Source organism: Plasmodium gonderi (genome assembly GCF_002157705.1).
Source record: "Plasmodium gonderi DNA, contig: Chr08, whole genome shotgun sequence".
In the NCBI taxonomy this organism is placed as follows: Eukaryota; Apicomplexa; class Aconoidasida; order Haemosporida; family Plasmodiidae; genus Plasmodium; species Plasmodium gonderi.
This window is the reverse complement of record NW_021628933.1, coordinates 97,326-119,361: the sequence shown is the minus strand read 5'-3', so window position 1 is coordinate 119,361 and position 22,036 is coordinate 97,326. Positions and strand designations below refer to the sequence as shown.

Here is a 22,036-nt window from a genome sequence, read left to right as displayed (position 1 = left end):
GAAATGGTGTAGTAGCAAAATGGAGAAGTAGCAAAATGGAGAAGTAGCAAAATGGAGAAGTAGCAAAATGGAGAAGTAGCAAAATGGAGAAGTAGCAAAATGGAGAAGTAGCAAAATGGAGAAGTAGCAAAATGGAGAAGTAGCAAAATGGAGAAGTAGCAAAATGGAGAAGTAGCAAAAAGATGAAAATGCAAAAAAGTGAAAATGCAAACATATAGTTTTAGTGCGGCATTTAAGATACCTCTTGCAGAAATGGTATTCTGGTAGCTTTAAACAAGTGGAACGAGAACGATAAAATGTTTTATGTGCTTTATTAAAACAATTGTAAAAATGCGTTCCCTCTGTATGAGAATTTGCTCATGTACGACATATAGCATACGGTAATGGTAACATAGGATGAAAATTATTTCTATTAGTGTTAGGTATATTTAAATTTATTAGTTTTGTATACATTTACTCAGTTGTATATATATGTATATATCTTTTTTTTTTTTTTTTTTTTTTTTTTTTAAATGTATAAATTAGGGGTAAAACCCGCTTTTGTGATATAAAATTGCACATTTCATTGTAAAACTTTGCTTTTTTTTTTTTTGCCTTAAACGTATGTACACAAGACAATGCATAGCTTTGTAAAATTAAGCTGCGTAAAATGTTTGTACCGCTTGAAAAAAAAGTTACATTTAAGAATTGATGTTTGCTATGTTTACTTTCCTTTTTAGTGGTTCCATAAAATTTATGTCACATCATTTAGTAATATGTAATAAATAAAACAATTTGAATTGTGATGATGTCAAGTTATTCCTCATTAATTGTTCAATTCTAGGCGGATTTTTTTTTTTTTTTTTTTTTTTTGGTGTAAAGAGCAAAGAAGTTTCGTAAAACAAAATAGAACTTGGGGAAAATACCAGTATCAAGAAAGCGAAAAAAAAAAGTGGTAAAAACGTTTGAACAAAAATGAATTGAATGGAAATAGAAATAAGAAATATTTTTACAGCTCCAGTTACACCAGAAAATCCTTGTATTACACCTTCCACCTAAAGTTTAACATTTCACTATTTTCGAACACGTTACTTCATTTTTGATGTTATGAAAGTGGCTAAATTAAAAATAAAAAGGGCGGCGTGGTGTGTAGTTACAAGAATGTAAAATTGAAATTTGTGTCTTAAAAAGTGTGGTCAAAAAGGGGTGGTTAAAAAAGCAGCACTAAAAAAGAAGGGTAAAAAGAGCAACACGAAATTTGCAGTGTTAAAAAAGCAGCACTAAAAGAGAAGAGTTAAAAGAGCAACACGAAATATGTAGTGTTAAAAAAGATTAAGCGATTCCCTTTTATCGTAGAAAGGAAATCAATGAACAGACAAAAAAAAAAAAAATTAGCAGGCTCAAATAAGAGATCTTGAAAATATTTTTCCTTTTCCTTTTCAGGATTCAAATGATACATTTGTGTTAGAGATTTGCAAATATTGGGATTAAAATTCGTAAACAAAACAAGTGTGCATGATGCTGGAAGTGAAGTGTGTATTAATTTTGCAAACATTGTGGTTTGTCTGTATGCATGTTTTGTTGCTTCTCTAGGGGAATATCATTTGTCATTTACGCACTTATATCTCTGCATGTGTGTGTGTGCTTGAACTTTTTGGATGTAGAGCAGTTTGGGAGTGAAAATTTAGCTTTGAAAAATTTCACACATTTGTCTTCGATCGCTGGGTCAGTTACTACAATGTCAGTTCCATTACTGAGCCCTTGATCCACCAAAGGATCTGTTCCTGTTCAAACATGAGGATATTTCCTTCAAATATAAGAGGTAGGGTAGCTCATATTTTGAAAACAATATGCGTCGATTAATCTCTAATGTCCTGGAGCATAGTACGTAGGAATATATGATACTAAAGGAAACACAAGCAATAATGAAAATAAATTCCATAAAAGATTTATGAATAGAGAAACACCAGTAGAGAGAAGTAAAACAAATTGCGTATAAGAAAAATAACAAATAGTGTGTCGGATATCTAACTATTAATAACATGGATGTCTGCACAATTAGCATATGTATGTATACATATACATAATAGGGGCTCATAAAATAATCCAATGAGCTAATAGCTACATAAATGTCAGATGCTGATATAATGAGCTTTGCAATGCACAATAAGAGTGTAACAAAATAATATCGCTTAATATTATAATGATGTACTTTTTTTATTTTATATGTTATAAAAAATAAATAGATGACATAAACAAATACATTAATAAAGAATTTAAAGAAATAGTAATGTAAATAATTATTATGTTGTCTTAATGCTTTGATTGTTGTCCGATGAGTGGTAGTGTAGTACAATTTATAGGCTGTTATAAAATCTAGCATTATTAAATACATAATTAAGTAAATATATATAAAATACGTTTTTGCAATAATATTTTTGTTAAATTCGTCCATCCATGATATGTACCATTTTTCTAAATTTGCATTTTTGAATAAACCTAATGGGTCTCTTTCAGGTATGAATATTTCATTTTTCCAAGTAGCGTTTTGCATTAAAATTTTTTTTTTTTTTAAATCAAAAAATATTTTTTTGGTCTTGTCAAAAAGGATTCTAGAATATTGTGGAATACACGTAAATAAATATTGCATCTTTGAATTTTGAAGAAAAAATGATGTATATTTATTTTTTTTTTTTTTTGAAAAATATTTTTTTTTTTTTGAAATACTAGATGATAATTCTAATGAGTCTTTTTTTTTACTTTTTTTTTTGTTTTTTTGACCTTGATTACTGATATCAAGTTCTATAATTTTGTCTAACATTTCATATTGTTGCTTTATTATACTTCTTTTCTTATATTTATAATTAGAGTTAATGTTACTTCCATTCCGTAGTTCCATATTTGAGTTTCTGGGTAGATAATTCTTTGCAAATGCGATCATTTTGGTGTTACTGCTACTTTGTACAGTATCTTTGCATGAACTGTTCTCGTCTCTTTGGGTGTATTGTAATGAACTATTAGATTTGTGATAAACTAAGTTTTTTTGAAAATTCGTGTCATTTTTGAAACTCACAATGGTAGTGTTAACCTTTCTGTGCACCTCATCACTTTCGTCTGATAGGCTTATTTCTTTTTTTATTCGCTGGTCTCTTTCTCCCAACGTTCTTTCAAGAGTATCTGATGCATCTTCATTCGTAGTACACTCGAATTTGCTTTCATCTTGTTGGATTAAGTCATTCTGATGATTTGTGCAGTTGCTCAATGTAGAGTGTTTCCTCCCGCACTGAATTTCCTGTGATTTGTTAGTGTGATCATGGTGTGGTTGATTTGTGTGATCACAGCGTGGCTGGTTTGTGTATTGTCTTTGAACGACATTTTCGAGATCATTATTTTTTGTCTCCATATTTTGCTGTGTCGTAATTTTTTTTTTCTGAATACATATTCCCGTTTTTTTTTTTTTTATCAATTTTTGTTCTTCACTTCTTTCTAATTGTCCTTTTCCAAGTTGTACAACTTGCGCATCCTCCTCCTCTTCCTCATCTATTTGTGGAAAAATCTCAGAATTTCCTCCTTCATTCGAATGATTCCTATTACATGTACTTTTTATTATGTTATAATTGCATGTAATCACATCACAATTGTAGGAATTATCATGTCCATTTTCTTCTTTGAGCATTTGTTTTTGTCTACCTACTAACGTTGAATTTAGTTTATCTTCGCTATTTGCTCCATAGTCGTCCCATTCATTATGCTGATGGCATGATTTGAGTCTCTCATTTCTTTTGATCTTTTTATGTGCTTTTCGTGATTTGCTGGTCATATGGCTATGTTGGTAATTGTCCATTTTTGTACCTGTCCGTTCAGCCAATGTATGTGTACTCATATCCCTCTTCATCATTTGTTCTGATTTCAAATTGTTGAGGGGTGTTCCAATGGAACGTGCCTGCTTGAATGAACACTTCCGATATTTAGATTTATTCTTTTGCGTGCGAATATGTGGGATTATATCTGAATTGTCTGAATTGTCTGAATTGTCTGAATTGTCTGAATTGTCTGAATTGTCTGAATGGTTTGAATTGTCTGAATTGTTGGAATTGCCTGAATTGTTGGAATTGTCTGAATTGTTGGAATTGTCTGAATATGTCTTATCCGCGTGTGCAGACACATGGTCGACTCTTTTGTCATATCGTCGGAGTGTATTTCCTTTCGCTTGGTTAGCTGATGGGGCAGCCTCTAAGTCAACTTCGAAATCATCTTCTGGGTCAACGTCTGGATGATCTACTAAACCTCCTGTGAAACCTACTGAGGTGTCGTAATTTTCTCTCCTTTTCTTTTTCACCTTCTGAATGCACCCGCGTCCACTGCTATACTGCGTGGTACATTTTGAATCCAGCACGTGAGCCATGGCAGTAGGTTTATTGAAACTTTCATGCACAGATTGTTTCTCGCATGTTTTTTTATAAGTGTTGGTTCCCTTAATTGGTATGAGATATTCATTGTCTGTAGGTTCTGCTTTGTCCAATTTGCCGTCCAAGAGGGTTGTGCCTTTCTCATTGGAATTGATATTGGTAGTAGAATAATGGATACCTTTTTTTTTCTTTACATGACTGTTTAAATTCTTTGATATGCTTACATTTTTTGATTTGCTGAAATGTTCATAATTTTTTTTTTTGGCCCTATGATGAGTGTCATTATTATAGATAATTTTTGATGAAATGGATTTTTTGCAAGGTGAGTTATGAATAACAATACTATGATTATGTATGAGATTATTATGAAATGGTAATGTATTGGATATTTTGAATTTCTTTTGGTGCGAATGGCTGTGTTTTGTTGTAAGAAAATTTGCTATACTTCGACTATTGTTGTACTTGCTATTATCCCCATACATGGATCTATGAGAACGCATGCTTCGCTTTTCCTTTTTGCTTCTACGAAGGAAGAACTTTTTGGAATGGTTTATTTTTTCTTGATAATTATTAATTCCATGAAAACTTCCCTTTGCATTTGTATCCCTATCTAGAATAGATTGAGTGCCTTTAGTAAAGAATTCATTATTATAAGTTAAATCTGAAGAATTTTTTGATCTCATACACATGTAAGAATTAAGTAATGATGAGAAGATTCGTTTTTCCATTTGTTTAACTTCTTTGGATGCTACAACATATTTACATGGGTTTTTCTTGGATATAACAATAAGGGTACACAGTTCATACATACGAAAGTATAAGATATTTCCTCCAATAATTTGTAAAATATAAGAAAAGAAATCGAAGATAATTAAAGAATTCATATGTGTTCTGAATCCACTAATATTCAAATTACATTGAATAATGATACCAATTAGAGTACTAAAAAAAAACAGGATAATTAAATTGTAGTATGCATATCCTGTTAAGGCAAAAGCAAAAAAAAGTAATTGCATATTTGCAATTTTGAAAGAATCTGTTATAATTGACAGTGAACATGTGACCACTACACTTATGCAGAATAATAATTCTAGTACATATTTCCCAATATCTATTTTGGAAAATACAAAAGATCTTATAAAGACAAAACTTATCAGTGAATAAATGAATAAAACACTTCCGATACATAATGCCCATAAGTAGGAAAAATCAAAATTTAAATGCTCCTTATTAATTGCCGTATAACCTATCATAATAAATGTCTGCAAATTCTGAAGACAAATTAAGACTACAAAATCTTCGGACTTTATGTCCAACGAGTGTCTGATAGGGTTCTCCATTTTCTCTCTAAACTGTTGGTTCGTTAGCTGGATGGGCGAGGGCTACTGATGCAGCAGTTCTGATCTAGTGATATGCTAATGATACAGCAGTTCTGGTATAGTGATATGCTAATGATACAGCAGTTCTGGTATAGTGATATGCTAATGATACAGCAGTTCTGATCTAGTGATATGGTAGTGATGCAACAGTTCTGGTATAGTGATATGATAGTGATGCACTTTTGGTGACCTCTAATGAAATGGTGGTGCAAAAATTTCTCTTACCCTCTTGCCCATCCAATTGTAAGCAAGAGTCTTGGCCGTCTCCAAGGAGTAGACACATGTTGTTACCATATCCGAGGCACATATATCCCTAAGCAAATGCAAACAGCCGAAGAATCGGCATTTTGATACGAATCATATACAAGCACAAGCATATACATGTATAACTTTCAAAAATATGTAAAATTTAATTTACAGCATTTGCATTAGGAAGATGATATATAAATCATTAAGCAAGCACATCATACATATTTGAAAAGAGAGATCCATATAAATGGAGTTATATAAATGCATAAGAACAGATGTTTAAAAAGTTCATAGGTGGACATGTTATACAGCTGGATGAAGAGAAAAAAATTTTACAACTACACTTCTTCATGATAGAACGAAATTAAAAGATTGTGGTTTGGGCTAGTTTAAGCAAACTTGGGGATAAGATAAAAAAAAAATAAAATAAAATAAAAAAAAAAAAAAAAGGGATGAAAAATGGGAGCTACACATTGAACTCAAAAGTACATATAACAACATGTAAAAAGAAATATATAAAATCGAAAAAAAATGAATACACATTTGTGCATCAACATTACTGAGTGGTGAAAAAGAAAAAAAAAAAAAAAGTCCTTCAAATCTTTAAAGCGTTAGCGAAAAATTGAATATTCAGTGGTAGACTGTTCTTGCGGAAAGTAACACTCCAATAGTTGGAGACAAATTTAAATGGGAGAAAAAGCGAAAGAAAAAAAAAAAAAAAATACAAACACAGATATATATATATATGTATATCTGTTTCACACTAATCGGAGGGAAATCATATGCAGATCTTTGAACTGTTAAGAAAGACAGCAACATAAACCACATTTTAGATAAAAAAATTAGATAATAATCACAATGATTTATGTGTTGGTAGTGAACTATATGCATACGTGCATAAATATACACACATACGCTATGGAATACCACTTGTCAACTACTAGATGGACAGAATATCAATGGAAATTTTTTTTTATTATCTATAACTTTAAGTAAAATAGAAGCATTTAATCCGCTTCCTCTTTTATTCGATTAGTCAATGTGTAAGTTGAAGTAAAAAAAAAAAAAAAAAAAAAAAAAAAAAAAAAAAAAAAAAAAAAAAAAAAAAAAAGTGCGTGTAAATTAGTGCACCGACTTGTTTTCTAAAAATCTGTGTATGAGTAATGTAAAAAGAAAAAAAAAAATAAAGGCGAAAAGAATAAAAAAAAAGTGTTAATCACACTGATTCGTGTACACACACGTTTACATGCATACATGGATACATACATATATACACATATGTGAAACATTTAAACAGCATGGTTTACTAAAAGTTTATTAGGACTCCTTTTGCACATTAACTTTATCAGGATTTTTTTTTTTTAAAGACAACTTAATATGTTAAACACATATTGAGGGTTGGTATCACATATGGATTTGTTAATTTACATTTTCTTCTTTAAAATGTGTGCGAATTACATATTTTTTAGAATCGTTTTCTTTGACTAATAAAATAGAAAATTTTCTTTGAATTAAATTGAAAATAAAGGGGAGATAGTTTAATTAAAAATAACCCTTAATTTTATATACAACAAATATTATTTTTTTTATTTATTATTTTATTTTATTTTTTTCATATTACTACCTTCCAATTTTAAGCTAACAGAAAATTAAATGAAACAAAAATATTTTTAATAACGATTTTGTTGCCTTATCTCATGCTCCTTTTTTACCTCTGTTGTTAGGACACAAATAACACGTTAATAATAAGCGTGCATATGCAAGGGGACATATAAAGGGAAACACACGTTCAAATATTATTCAAAATGTTTTATTTTTTTATGTTAAAGTTGTTATATGTTAAGAGAATATGTGAAAATGAAAAATGTTTATTTAAGTATCTCCAAAAAAAAAAAAAAAAAAAAGGAAAGGAAAGGAAAGGAAAGGAAAGAAAAGGAAAGGAAAAGAAGGAAAGCACACATATATATACACCTTATAATGCATTGGCAAAAAAAAAAAAAAAAAAAATATATACGTACAATCTATACTATCTCGTATAATTGTAGACTAATCAAAAAATGGAAAAAAATATCAGCAGACTCAAAAGGACAAATATCACGGGAGCGATTAGCCTGAACAATAATAGTAAAAAAAAAAAAAAAAAAAAAAAGGGAAAAAAAGAATAAGACGTTATTAATACATGTTTAATATGTTTTATATGTTTAATATGTTTAATATGTTTAATATGTTTAATAAGTGTAACATGGTATTTGATATCAACTGATCAACATTTATAGTTTTCGGTTTAATATTATGCATAATTTTATTATCGAAAATTCATATTTTCTTATATGTGTATTACTTGGTGTTCAAAAAAAATTTAATGATGTCATGCTCGTCTACTACTATTCGATCACAAATTATATTTGCGTTTCGTTTTCTCAGATTCTGCAAGAAACAAAAAAAAAAAAAAAAAAAAAAGGAAGCAAATAAAATGATTTATATGGTAAGTTATTCTCGATTTTTGTGATGGTAATGGCTCTGTTCTTGCGCGATAAGGCATGATGTTACACATGGGTTATTTTTTTCTGAAAATATGTATGTGAAATGAAACTATACCTGATCGCTAGAATCTCCTTCGTATTCCCTGGGGGGTTGCGAGGGGAATGGTAAGAAAAAAAAAAAAAAAAAAAAAAAAAAAAATTATGTATATGCGTATGTATACACATCCGATGAACAAAATGGGGGTCACTTTCTATTTACTAGCCATAAGTTTAATTATTGATACACCGTGATAACACGGGCATATGATATTCGTTGTATACATAATATGTGTATGTAGATAACACCATGTATTATTTCATGAAAATTATATGTATATATACTATTTCTAGGTATATATATAAGTGGATATATAAATGCATAGGTGTGTACATTCCTGCAACAGTATGTCTATGTTAATCTGTTTGCATAATTACTTACATGGGCTTAATTGTATAGCTCCCAATTCCATCGAGATGCTTTTTTTCTATGCCCCCCTTGAATAATACTGTGGCTGATTCACTGGAAAAAAAAAAAAAAAAAGAAAAAGAAAAAAGAAAATGAAACATTTGAAAAATATAATACAAAATATACACAAAATGCTTCGACAAAAAGAGTTGAACTTCTTTCCATAAGCAAAGAAGGCTTGCAGCGTGTAGGTATTGAAAAGGGAGATGTTCACAAATACCAAATAGGCATTTGAGAATTTGTACAAATGTAACGACGGATACAAGTGTGTATATACATATATATATATATTTATATATATGTGATGATGTGTGGTGTGTGACAGTATGGTGCTTTTGTGGTAGCAGTTCTACAAGATGTTCCAATAGCATCTATATATATACATACTCATTTTCACTGTATTTTTCTACTGTGGCATTAAAGGGTATTAAGGAACTCTTAAATACATCCAGGTCATCTTTCTTTATGCCTTCTATTTTGGCTTTGGTAATTTTTTTATTTGATTGACTCATAATTTTGAAACAAGAAAATGAGTTAAAAATCGATCAAATATGATTAATATAAAACAAATTTACACTATTTTCATTATAAACGTGTTTATTTCAAGTGTTGCTCTTTTGTAGGGTTTTAATTTTTGCATAGTTCCTTCCCATGCATTACAGTTTGGATATTTTTATTTGTTCAATATATGGATCTCGAATATATATATTTTCTTGAATATATAATGTAGCTATACAAAATATGTAATCTATCGTTTACACTAGTATATGTAAAATATACTTTTCTTTTTCTTTTTCTTTTGCATGGATAGTTTTTCTTTTTACATTTGTTGGATTCCTTTCGAGTTTTCTCTTTTTAATATATTATTTTTATGCTTTTTTTTTTTTTTTTTTTTTTTTTTTTTTGGCCTTTTTAAAATTTTTTTTTTATGTTTTTTTTTTTTTTTTTTTTTTTTTTTTTTTTTCTTTTTAAATTTTTTTTTACTTTTTATTTTTTTTTTTTTTTTTTTTTTTTTTTTTTTTTTTTTTTTTTTTTTTTTTTTTTTTTTTTTTTTTTTTTTTTTTTTTTTTTTTTTTTTTTTTTTTTTTTTTTTTTTTTTTTTTTTTTTTTTTTTTTTTTTTTTATTTTTTTTTTTTTTTTTTTTTTTTTTTTTTTTTTTTTTTTTTTTTTTTTTTTTTTTTTTTTTTTTTTTTTTTTTTTTTTTTTTTTTTTTTTTTTTTTTTTTTTTTTTTTTTTTTTTTTTTTTTTTTTTTTTTTTTTTTTTTTTTTTTTTTTTCTTGTTTGTTATCATTTATTATTCATGAATTGAGTTCAGTTTAGGCACCATTTTAACTATTAGATTTAATTACCCTATAACATATATATTACCTTCGTTTTGAATCTCTTTTTCATTTTTGGCAATGGGACTTCCAAAAAATTAAACTTGTAGAGAACATGCATAACATATGCGTATATAATCTAGGTAAAGTTAAAAGGCCTGAAGTTAGGTGGAAGATGTTAATGTTACATTAAGTGCCAACATAGATCTATAAACAAGGTATGATAAAACACAGGGGGAAAGAAACATATTACGAAATGGTGATGTGGTGAAATGGTGATGTGGTGAAATGGTGATGTGGTGAAATGGTGATGTGGTGAAATGGTGATGTGGTGAAATGGTGATGTGGTGAAATGGTGATGTGGTGAAATGGTGAAATGGTGAAGTGACGAAATGGTGAAGAGGACACGAAATTGTAGAACTAAATGATGAATAAACTTTTCCAAAATAAAGAATGCGTAGAACGAAATGGGGGGGAAATGAAAAGAACCCAAATGCACATTTGTATGAACACACAGGAATGTGTTAATGTAACATTTAGTAATTTTTTTGGTATGAACAATCATGTAGTTGTACATTTTTTTTCGCTGCACATAATTCGTATGTACACGCCTCATTTGAGCTGAGAGAGATGATATAAGATAATTTTTCACGGAACTAATTTTCTATTTTAATAAAGGGGTGATGAGAGAAAATTGACGAAAGTGTCAGAATTGATAATGAATTAATCAAGTGATTCTATTTAAATGTCTATTTATGTATACATATATATAAACAATATGTATGCATGTTGAGCAAGTACAATATTTGAAGTATTTTAATCAGGTGTTGTAGACACATAGACCAAATCTTGCAATGTGCATGCATTGTGGAACGATGAAATATCGAAACGATAGGACAAGTTGGTTAATAACAAAAATATAATAACTAAATAACCTGTTTGTGCTCATCCCCTTTTCATTGAATTTGTATGTAAGAAATATTGTGGGATAAAGAGAAATGGTTTATTAGAGAGGGAATGAAAATTTTATTTTTTTTTTAAAAAAGTTCAAAATGGTGATGTAGGAGTGTCAATATTTGACATACTGTTGCTGATCCAGTTTTATATATAAATATATATGTTTGTGTGTGTGTCAAGTGTGATGGCAATCAATTTTACCGAAACCCATACACATTTGGAATTACGTACATATTATGCAAGAGTGGAAAAGTTATATATTTTTGCTTATCTATGTATAAAATCAATTAGGGAATGTATTTCGAAAGGAGAAAAAGAAAAATTTATTCCTATATTTTGGTATCATATAGAAATGAAATTGTGAGGTTCATTTGTTTTTTTATCATTAAAAAATAAGGAAAGAAAGAAGGGTGGTAAAAACGTGTAAAAGTTGTTGATATGTAGAATGGGGTAGAAATATGATAAGCATATAATAGTTTTTATGATGAAAACAGAACAAGGTAAAAAAAACAATAAAATAGCAGCATAAGAATAACGGTGAAACAGTACAATGGCATAAGGGAGCATAAATCAAATGTTAAATCACCATAGGATGTGGTGAAAAGTTAAGCAGGTCGGAGGGAATATGATTCATGTATTTGAGCCATATATTTGGCAACAAAAATTATGAGATTGGAACTGTATAAGATAATTGTATTTAACAAACGGAATGCCCTGTATTAAAAAGTGCTTATCGATAAAAATGCGCTAGACAATACGCATGAAAAAAAAAAAAATAAAATAAAATAAAAATAAGGCACATCATTATGTCTGGTGGGGATATGAATTAATTATGTATATATAGAACAATTTCGTTAGATGGATTTATATGAACATTTTATTTTTTCTACTGATTTTTTTTTTTTTTATTATTTTGCGTACAATTGTGTAATCATAAATAAGATATATACTGTTATGCATAACCTAGTATTCCATGGGACCCAACGGTTTATGGGGTGTTAGAACACAAATTGAGGGTATGTTCACAGTAATATTTTTTGTACTGTGTTCATTTGGTGATACGATATCTTTTAAATAGAGAATTAAAGAGTGAGGGAAGTATTTCAAATATTGTGGTTTATTTTTGATGATATGTTGCTGAAAAAATATGTATAAATCTTTTATATGATGTTGGTTGTTATTGTGGTTGCTGTAGTGGTTGTTACTTTTGCTGTTTCTGTTGCTTCTGCTGATGCTAATGTTTTTTTCTTCAGGTTCGATAAATTTTTTGAAAATATTATATTTATAATTAAAAAAGGGGAAAGCACACATATACTTGTTTACTTTTTTAAAATAGAAATTAAAAAAAATAAATGATTGTATAGTGTATACAATCCATTTGAAGTGAAAAAAAGTTGGTCTAATTATTATGTTCTTTTTTATATATATAGGTATACAATAATAGTCCTTTGAAAAAATATTTTTATCAAGTAAGTAAAAATCATTTAAGGGAATCAATTCATCTTTATGTGTTATTAGGAGTAATATATATTCCATGTTTTTTATATTTTTATCTATTTCATGTTCGAATATGGATATAAGTTTCAAATTTGATTTTTTTCTAATTTTATGAATTAGTAATTTGATTTTTAAAAATTGCTTGATGCATTCTTCTTTTATAAATAATATATATTTTTTCTTTTTGTTTACATTATTTCCTATATATATATAATTAAAATCGTGTGTTAAATCTTTAATTTTTTGTTTACTTTTCTTGATCAAATTGAAGCCATATTTTTCTTCAATATTTAGATCTATATTGTCTTCCACAATGTTATTACTACTATTGTTCCTTGTTTCAACTGGATTTTTTTCGTGTGATTTATTCTGACTCCATTTATTTTTTTCGCTCATTTTCGGTGTACTATTTTTGAATATTGGAGTTATATTCGTGTTCGTCTGAAAGTGGGTATTATTGTTGTGCCACTTCTGGTGATGTATTTCCAATTTGTTTGATTTTTCTTCTGCTGTTATAATATGTGAAATGGGTGTAGTTCCAGCGTTTTCATAAAATTCGTTTCTGTTTTGATAACAAATTGTATATTTATTCTGATAATTACCCATGTTTCTATACACGTTGTTATGTGTGTTTCTAGATCGATCTCTTGAGTTTTGCATATTCCCATTTTCTTCTGCATTCTCGAAGTCATTATTTCTGTTATGTAACGGTTGATCAAATGCACAGAAATTATGACTACAATCTTGAAATGTTTTGAGTCCTTCATAATTATTTTTTGCACTACCTTCATCATTTTGCATAAAGTACAACTCATCTTTGCGTCTGCTATGGTTACGAGTCTTCGATTCAGCCTCACCATTTTTCATATTCAAGAATGTTTTTCTCGGGGTGTGGTACTCCTTTCGATTTTGTTCACACTTGGAGTCACAAAAAGGAATTTTTCTTATATTTCGTTCGTCGGGTGGGGTGAGTGAATCTGATTGGGTGAGTGTATCTGGTTGGGTGAGTGTATCTGGTTGGGTGAGTGTATCTGGTTGGGTGAGTGTATCTGGTTGGGTGAGTGTATCTGGTTGGGTGAGTGTATCTGGTTGGGTGAGTGTATCTTTTGTGCTGGTTGTTTGATTGTCACGTTCTAATCTTTCCCTTTGAGATTCTTTTTGATGATTGAAAAAAAATTCAAACCATTTGTAAAATTCGGTAATATGATTTTCGTTATTTTCGTTAATGATTTTATATGCAATTGGAGACGTTTGAATTTCCCTAAAAAAATGACCATGGTTATTTTGACTAAAATTGTTTGAAATGTTGAAATTATATCTTTCTTGGGAATGCTTATAATTGTGTGCTCCAGAGGGTGTTGTATTTTCATCTACTGATGGTGATTCCATTGGATGTTGTGTATCTTTCCTTATGGTTGCTGTGGTATTGTAACAATTCGGATATAACTTTGAATGGTATTCGTCATTCTGGTTTTTTATTTTTTGAAATGTTTTTTCTTTGTTGTACTTGGTGTTGTTAAAGTGTTCTGATTGTTCTATTTTATTCATTATGCTGTTTTTGTAAAAATATTCAAATTCTAAGTTCAATTCATTAAACATATTTGTAACCTGTTTTCTGCTTATTATGTCGAAAATTGTAATTTCATTTGTTATGTTGTAATTCGATGGAAATGAATTTTTAGATATATCACTTCTTCCTGAACTGAGGGAATCGTTCATTTCGTCATAATGCATGGTAGACTTTTCTGAAGTTTCTGATAATTCCAAATTATGTGTTTTTTTTTTACTTTTTTTTTTTTTTTTTTTATAAAGAGATATATATGGGGAGTAAAGTGGGTATAAATAAAATGTATTTTTAAACATTGGGTTTTCATCATTGAAAAAATGGAAAATTAATTTTTGAAATTCATTGTATTGGTTACTATCAATTTTTAAATCGTGTAAATTATGTAAATAAGAAATATTATTATATTTCTGAACAAGCAAATCGTATATCTTCAAATTTTCTTCATCTATTACTTGTTCATTATTTTCATCTGATGAGGAAATATGATAATCTTGAAATTTTTCACTTATTAATAATTCTAATATGCTATGTCCATACTTGTCATACATTTTTCTCTTTTTATCATTGCTTAGAATATCGTATGATAATTTTAGTTCTAGGAATTTTTTTATTTTTCCTCCTTTGTCTGGGTGATGCACTTTTATTTTTTCTTTATATGAATTTTTAATTTCTTCCTTACTACAGTTATATGACACGTCTAAATAGTTATACAGAGATTTCGTCGTGTTGTAGTTTTTCCTCACGAATGTATTCATATCTCGTAGGTAGCTCCATCTGTCCCTTTGCTGTTCATCGGGGTCCCCTTCATCAAATTTCCACTCGGTACTGCGACTGGTTTTATTCTTATCATGTTTTTCCTCGTCACAATTTTCTGCATCACAATAATCCACATCGTGATTATCGATGTCACAATTTTCTGCATCGTAATTATCCACATCGTAATTATCCACATCGAAATTATCAACGTCACATTGAATGCAGTCTCCGCGACTTGAATCGTTCAATTTTCTAGAAGGGTCTTGTTGTGTGATATCACCATTTGTGTTAATTCCTTGATTGTTATCTTTTCCTCTGATATTTTCATCTCTTTTTTGTGTGTAAATATAATTTTTCCCTTTTTCTATGCTTTTATGCAATGTGCTATCATTTCGAGAAACATTCCTATTATGATTGTCCATGTTGCCCTTGGTATGGTTAATATATTCTCCCTTAGATTTGCTGAAATCATTGATGAAAATTTTTTTGTTGTTTATGAAAAAGTTCTTGCTGAGTCGATCGATGGAATCGTAGTTATCCAAATCGATAAATCCATTCTTATGTTCATCATTCTTAGGGGAATGCAAGCGGTCGTTATTTCTGCCGTTTGTGGTGCCCCCTTCATAACATTTTCCGTTATTTTTTATGGTACTGTTTGTAGCAACTGTTTGTTCATATTCAGAGACTTTTTTGAAGTCATAATTTTTGGTATTATTGATTCCATTTTTTTCAGAAACTGTGATGTGATCATTTCGATCATCGAGCACTTTATTCCCTTTGCTCGATTCTGGATTTTCGTCATCGATGGGCTGCACATGAATTCTGGATTTTTCATTATATTCGTCAAAACTGCTATGGTGAAGTATATTGCTTTTTTTTTCACATGCAACAAAAATAGAATTGTCCGTGCTATGGTTATAATTATACGAATTGGTATTATCGAATAAATCTGTTTTGGTTGTTCGTTTGGGAGTACTATTTTTAGGTGTGTTGTAAATTTCATTTTCAGATTTTGTATTTTTATTGTTACATGATTTTTTCGTAGGAGAACACACATATCTAATAAAATCATATTTATTTAATGAACTGTTTGTATTAATGAATGTTTTTTTATTACTTTTGTTTATACTAGAATTTGGATTATACACATTTGTGCCTTCTTCTTTTTCTTCTGTTCTGGAATTGTTAAATGTAGAACATTTTCTTGGTGTTTGATCAAAGGAATTACCATGAAAAAAGTCTGAATCTTCATTAAAAGGATTTAATTTCATTCTTTTTTTTTCTTTTAGCCCTATGGATGTTACTGTTTCCTCGTAATTTTTGTACTGGTCTGCCGTTGCTGTGTACGACTGGGTGTAATGAATGGGTGTTAATTCAGTTAATGATTTTCTTTTTGAGTACCAATTTTTCTTCTTTATTTGATTCATTTTGTTGTTACCACTCCGGGACAAGGGTAATGAAATTTTCATGTTGAGTATTTCTTTTTTATTTTTTTTTACTGCCTTTTCTTCTTCTTTATAATATGGACAAAAAATTTGTTCATACCCATTTGCACTTTGAGTGGTGCATAATTGCTTAATCTGATTTATGTCGAAGTAGCTTGCGCATTTATTTCGCGGATTATTAACATGGCTATATGGGGATCCCTTAAAATACAAATTTTCTTTTCCCTCATTTTTTTGCATGGTCCTCTTGCATGTTGAAATTGTGTTTGATGAACTTATGTTGGTGGGGATGTTTCGCTTATGTTTCCGTGTGTTTCACGTTATTTCGCATAATTTCTTACAATTACGTCCAATTGGGGATTATTTCTTACAATTTGATTCTTTTTTGCTTTTCTTAACAAGTGTGTTTATAATGCTATAGTCCTACACCCCATGCAAAATCTGCAAATGCAAAAAAGCGTAGGGCGAGCAGAGCCTTCGCTAAATTTCAACTTCTTCAGCATACACACGCGAATTCGTCACTTAAGTGGAAAAGTTATTGCTCCACGGAAAATTAATTTAAATCCTAATAAGTTGTTTCTTATCCCTTAAGTATTTATGTATGCATGCATATTATTTCACAAGCTTTTTATTTCATTTTTTTTTTCCTTTTTAATTTTACTATTTTTTTTTTTTTTTATTTTATTTTATTTTTTTTTTTTTATTATTCGGGGCTTTTAGGAGGTTAAAATTACCTCTGTTAAATATGTAATCACCACATGGAAAATGCAGAATTAAAATTTTTTTTTTTAATATAAGCAAATTTTTACATACACAATGCAGTATTGCAATTTTTTGATGGTATTAAGTTGAGGTTTATTTAATTAGAATGTTATTGGCCGCTTGATCTTTTGTAATAAATTTATTTATGTTGAATCATTATTATACGAAATAGGTAGGAAATTTTTACTGTTAAACTTTACACTTCGCATCTTTTCCTTATTTGAGTGTATTTTTTAAGAAACCTTTAGAAGTGTGTATTATTGTTTTGTTTAATTTTGGTGATATCACGCTGGTGAAAATATTTCTCCGGTGGTTATTTCCTACAGGTTTCGTTACTTTACATTGTGCGCGTTTCCTCACGTTGAAAAATGTTACGTAAGGCCCAAATAGAATAGCTCGAAGGCTACCCCTTTTGCTTTCTCCATATACATAAACATATGCATGTGTCTATGTATGTATATTGGGTGAAATCATTATATGTATTCTTATCTGTTGGAGTTTAAACTGTTTTGCTAGTAAACGAGCAGTGTTGAAAAAAACAATATATGAACAAAAAAAAAAAAAAAAAAAAAAAAGCAAAAACAGAGAAATGATGAAATAAATATTGCGTCTGCGGTATATATATATACATATATATACTCACAATGAAGTATTGTTATTGCTTAACAATGAGGAGGTCGTGTGAAAGAAAGTATAGGGACATGCTTTCGTTTGCATAATTTTCCCATTCATTTGGTGTCACAGGTTATTATGGCAATTCCCTCAAAGGGATGAAAATGGAACAAACAATGGTAGAAAAAAAAAAAAAAAGATTCACGCACAAAATTGAAGTGCTTAAATGTAGTGTATGTATTATATGAAGAAAAAAAAACGGACCCTAGCGAGGGAATATATATATATATATATATATATATATATATATGTATAAATCTTACACACGACCTCGAGCACATTATGTATATGCACATATACACTGGGGAAAACCTGCTTTACCAGCACTTGCAAAATCAAACAATTGAGGAGACGATAGAATCATTATGCATGATAAACTTTTTGCTGTAATTATATATTTCGTTAATCTGCTGATATACAAAGTTGGGAGAACACTCGGTTTCCTCTTGATCTATGTTCTCCTTATTGAGATCATAAAATTCCTGTATAGATACCCATATTTTACTTATTTGTTCAACAATCTTAAAATAACAATTTTTATATTTCATTAGTTTTTTTTTTTTTTCCTGTTCATGATGATTTATGATGGGGCTACTTGGGAAGTTCATTACGCTTGCATTGTGATCTTCGCGTTTGTCGTCATTTGAGTTGTTTGACGTGGCACGCTTGTGGAGGTCTGTTATGGCATAGTTTTGATGGTCTGTTGTGTCATGGTTGTGATGGTCTGTTGTGTCATGGTTGTGATGGTCTGTTGTGTCATGGTTGTGATGGTCTGTTGTGTCATGGTTGTGATGGTCTGTTGTGTCATGGCTATTCGTGCCTTCGATGTTGTAGATCTCAGAATACAATGACTGGTTCGTAGGGTGATGATCGTCTGGGCCTTCTCCAATATCGTTTTGGCCAAGGATAGAATTCACTCGATGAACATAAAATTTTAACAAAGCATTTAGTATAATTAGTTTTTCTTTCAAATAAATTAAGTGTTTCATAATAGCTTGGTTTATTGGTTTTTTGATTTTAATCGTTTTTGATAAGAGTTCTTCTGTGTTTATATAGGAGGAATTTCCATACTCTGTTAGAATTTCATCCGATATAGTGTCCAGATGTGATATATATAATTTCCTTTCTTGGTGCATATGCTTTGCTTTATTTGTATTTGAAAGTTTGTTTAAATAATTCATTTCTGCTTCATTTAAATCCTTTTTATAATTTGTTAGTGTGGATAAGACTGTTGATAGCTCTTTATTTCTTAAATTAATTTCATTGCATATTAGTTGATATTGATTAAATAATTCTTTTTTTTTTTTTAAGAGTTCATCTATATTACTTTTCATTTGATTTATTTGTTCTTGTGTTTTGCTAATGCTATTTGTTTTTACATCTAATTCTTTTACATATGCATTTTCTAAATGTGTCTTTGAATCTTCTGTATCGTTTAGGGTTATTTCACAATCCTTTTTACAAACATCCATTATTTTTTTCAACTCTTTTAATTTTGTTTTTATTTCTATTTTTTTGTTTTCTCTATTTTCTGTTGCTAATATTAAAACTCTTTGTAAAGTTTTGTGTAATTCTATCAACTTGGACGAGGCCAGGATTTTTATTTGTTGCATTTTGTTTGATTCTATAATTTCTTTTTCGTTTGATAATAAATCCATTTGGAAAATTTCCTTCGAGAGTTCCGTGCACATGTTGTTGTTGATATCATGAGCGTTTTCTATTTCGAATATTTTTTCCTCGTTCGTTTTTGGAGTATCATCGATTTGTTGATTTTTCAGATGTTTAATCACATCTCTTGGATCCACTACTTCAGTTAAGTTTGCTTCATCAGTCAAACTTACGACCTCTCGTTGTTCATTTATAGGATAACTTTCGTTTTTTTCATCACTGTTGTCGATTATTGCTTGATTATTATCTATTTTATGATTCCTGAGATGAGATTCTGTAGGAAGATAGTTAGAATTAAATGATGGATTTAGAATCGATGAATCCTGATGTACCATATGTCCATACTTTTGGTGATCATTTTCGTCGTCCTTCTCTAAATCTATGGAAGAGATACTGGTTTTTGGAGTAATGTTATCTAAATGGATTAACTTATTGATATTCATAAATTGCGAGTCGTAAAAGTGAATTTTGCTTTTTAAAGAAACAATTTCAGATGATATAATTTTTCTTATATTAGTTAAGTATATATCTAAATGATCATATTTAAGAATAGTTAATAATTCTAAAAATAATTCTTTGTGATTATCAAATAGTTTGTCTGTTGTTAATATAATGAAAAGAATATCTTTATGTAGTTTTTCATTTCCCATAAGGCAATGATTAAACATGGTTAGGATTGTCGTTCGTGGATTATCTAAATCATCTGTTTCTATTGGTCCAACTAGAGATAATCTGATTTCTCTTTTTTCTAAAATTAAGCTAATAGACTTTTCTAAAATATTACTTTTTAAAAAATATTCTTTAAAATTGTAACCGTAATGATCATCATAGATGTAGGTAGTCATCTGCTTTTTGTTTATAATAGTATTGGATTCATATTTATTGATTGAATTCGTTTTACTCTTATCTGTGATGAGCAACTCATCTCCTATTTTGCATTTATCGTTTGATTGAACTTCCTTGCTCTTAAGACTTAAATGTTGCTGTGGATCGGAATTAACATTGTCGTTTAACTTAACTGTGGTTGTTGTTACTGCATTGTTTTGAGCATGTATATCCAAAATTGTCTCTTGTTCTATATGACTCTTTTCATTGTTGGAGTGGGAATCGTACACATCATTCATGTCATTGTTGCATGAACTCGTGATATTACTATTCGGTAATGTAACTTCGCTTTTCCTTCTTTCCTGAATATTATTGTATTTATGTTTTTCATTACTGTTCGTAAAGGATTGGGTGGTAAGAGTTGTTGACTCCTTTTTTTCGTTAGTTGGTTTTATAGATTTATAATATCTTATACATTCACTTTTTTCAGATTGGGATATGTTGTATATCCATTTTTTATATGTTCCAATTAACGCTTCTCCTGTATCTATTTGCTGTAATTCATAATTTAGTAAAATCTCCAATTGTTCAATAGTTGTTGGCTTTACTAACCCCAAAACTTCTTTCGCTTTTATAGCCTGAACACTTACATGTAATCTCACTTCATCAGCTTTGCTTTTCACTTTATTGTAAGTTTCGGAAATAAACTTTCCTAACATTTTTGATATTCTTTGTTTTTCATGAGAGGCTGTTGAGGGGAGGAAGATGGATGCGAACGGAGGGTAATGTCTGAAAGGGTTGTGTAGGGAAAAATAAAATAATGAACAATATAGTGAATAGGGTAGTAGCAAGAATAGGGTAATGGCCGGAATAGGGTAATGGCCGGAATAGGGTAGTGGTCGGAATAGGGTAGTGGTCGGAATAGGGTAGTGGTCGGAATAGGGTAGTGGTCGGAATAGGGTAGTGGCCGGAATAGGGTAGTGGTCAGTATTGTGAACAAAGTAATGAACAAAATAAAAGAGAAATATTAATCACAGTAAGCAGTTTCAACTAAAATGAAAAAGTACATTGTGATGCATCCGTTGAGTGGTGTGAAGGAATGTCCACTTTTTTAAATGCTTCCTTTTTAGAGTTTTCTTCGAGAATAAGGAAAAGAATAAAAATGAAACAAGGTATGTATACATGTATATATATGTATGTATTCATACATAAAGGGGAAAAACTACCCACAGGGTTGTATTCAAAAGGTGGTAATAGGAAATGAAATAAACATATTACAATAAGGGTTAAACGTTTATGTATGTACTTCAAATTTTAGGAGTTCTCAAATGGGTAAGGAATTGTTTTGGGGGGGGGGAAAGAAAAATAAAATAAAAAAAAATGTATATCGTAGATTTTTATTTCTTTCGTTTATTTTTTTGAGACAATTTTTTTGGTGCAGACTAAAAGGGGAATACACAAATGAAAAATCATACAAAATTTTTCACATTACGGGGGAATGTAACACACTTTTATGAGCTCCTTTTTCTCATGATTCAGCAGATCAAAGAGGACTTAAAAGGAA

General features: G+C 29.5%; 4 protein-coding genes across 4 annotated transcripts; all 4 read right to left on the bottom strand.

The window, feature by feature from the left end:
- Positions 1-1,729: 1,729 nt before the first annotated feature.
- On the bottom strand, positions 1,730-5,728 carry PGO_080180 (hypothetical protein, conserved; the record flags this gene model as incomplete). Its single annotated transcript, XM_028687242.1, has 1 exon — positions 1,730-5,728. One exon carries the CDS (start codon positions 5,726-5,728, stop codon positions 1,730-1,732), a length of 3,999 nt encoding a protein of 1,332 aa, XP_028543043.1.
- A 2,338-nt stretch (positions 5,729-8,066) lies between these two features.
- On the bottom strand, positions 8,067-9,516 carry PGO_080170 (hypothetical protein, conserved; the record flags this gene model as incomplete). Its single annotated transcript, XM_028687241.1, has 5 exons — positions 8,067-8,127; positions 8,358-8,443; positions 8,615-8,642; positions 8,978-9,058; positions 9,392-9,516. 5 exons carry the CDS (start codon positions 9,514-9,516, stop codon positions 8,067-8,069), a joined length of 381 nt encoding a protein of 126 aa, XP_028543042.1.
- Positions 9,517-12,243: 2,727 nt separating this feature from the next.
- PGO_080160 (DnaJ protein) lies at positions 12,244-16,785 on the bottom strand (the record flags this gene model as incomplete). Its single annotated transcript, XM_028687240.1, has 1 exon — positions 12,244-16,785. The coding sequence occupies one exon, from the start codon at positions 16,783-16,785 to the stop codon at positions 12,244-12,246; it is 4,542 nt and encodes a 1,513-aa protein (XP_028543041.1).
- A 1,529-nt stretch (positions 16,786-18,314) lies between these two features.
- On the bottom strand, positions 18,315-21,191 carry PGO_080150 (hypothetical protein, conserved; the record flags this gene model as incomplete). Its single annotated transcript, XM_028687239.1, has 1 exon — positions 18,315-21,191. One exon carries the CDS (start codon positions 21,189-21,191, stop codon positions 18,315-18,317), a length of 2,877 nt encoding a protein of 958 aa, XP_028543040.1.
- Positions 21,192-22,036: the final 845 nt, after the last annotated feature.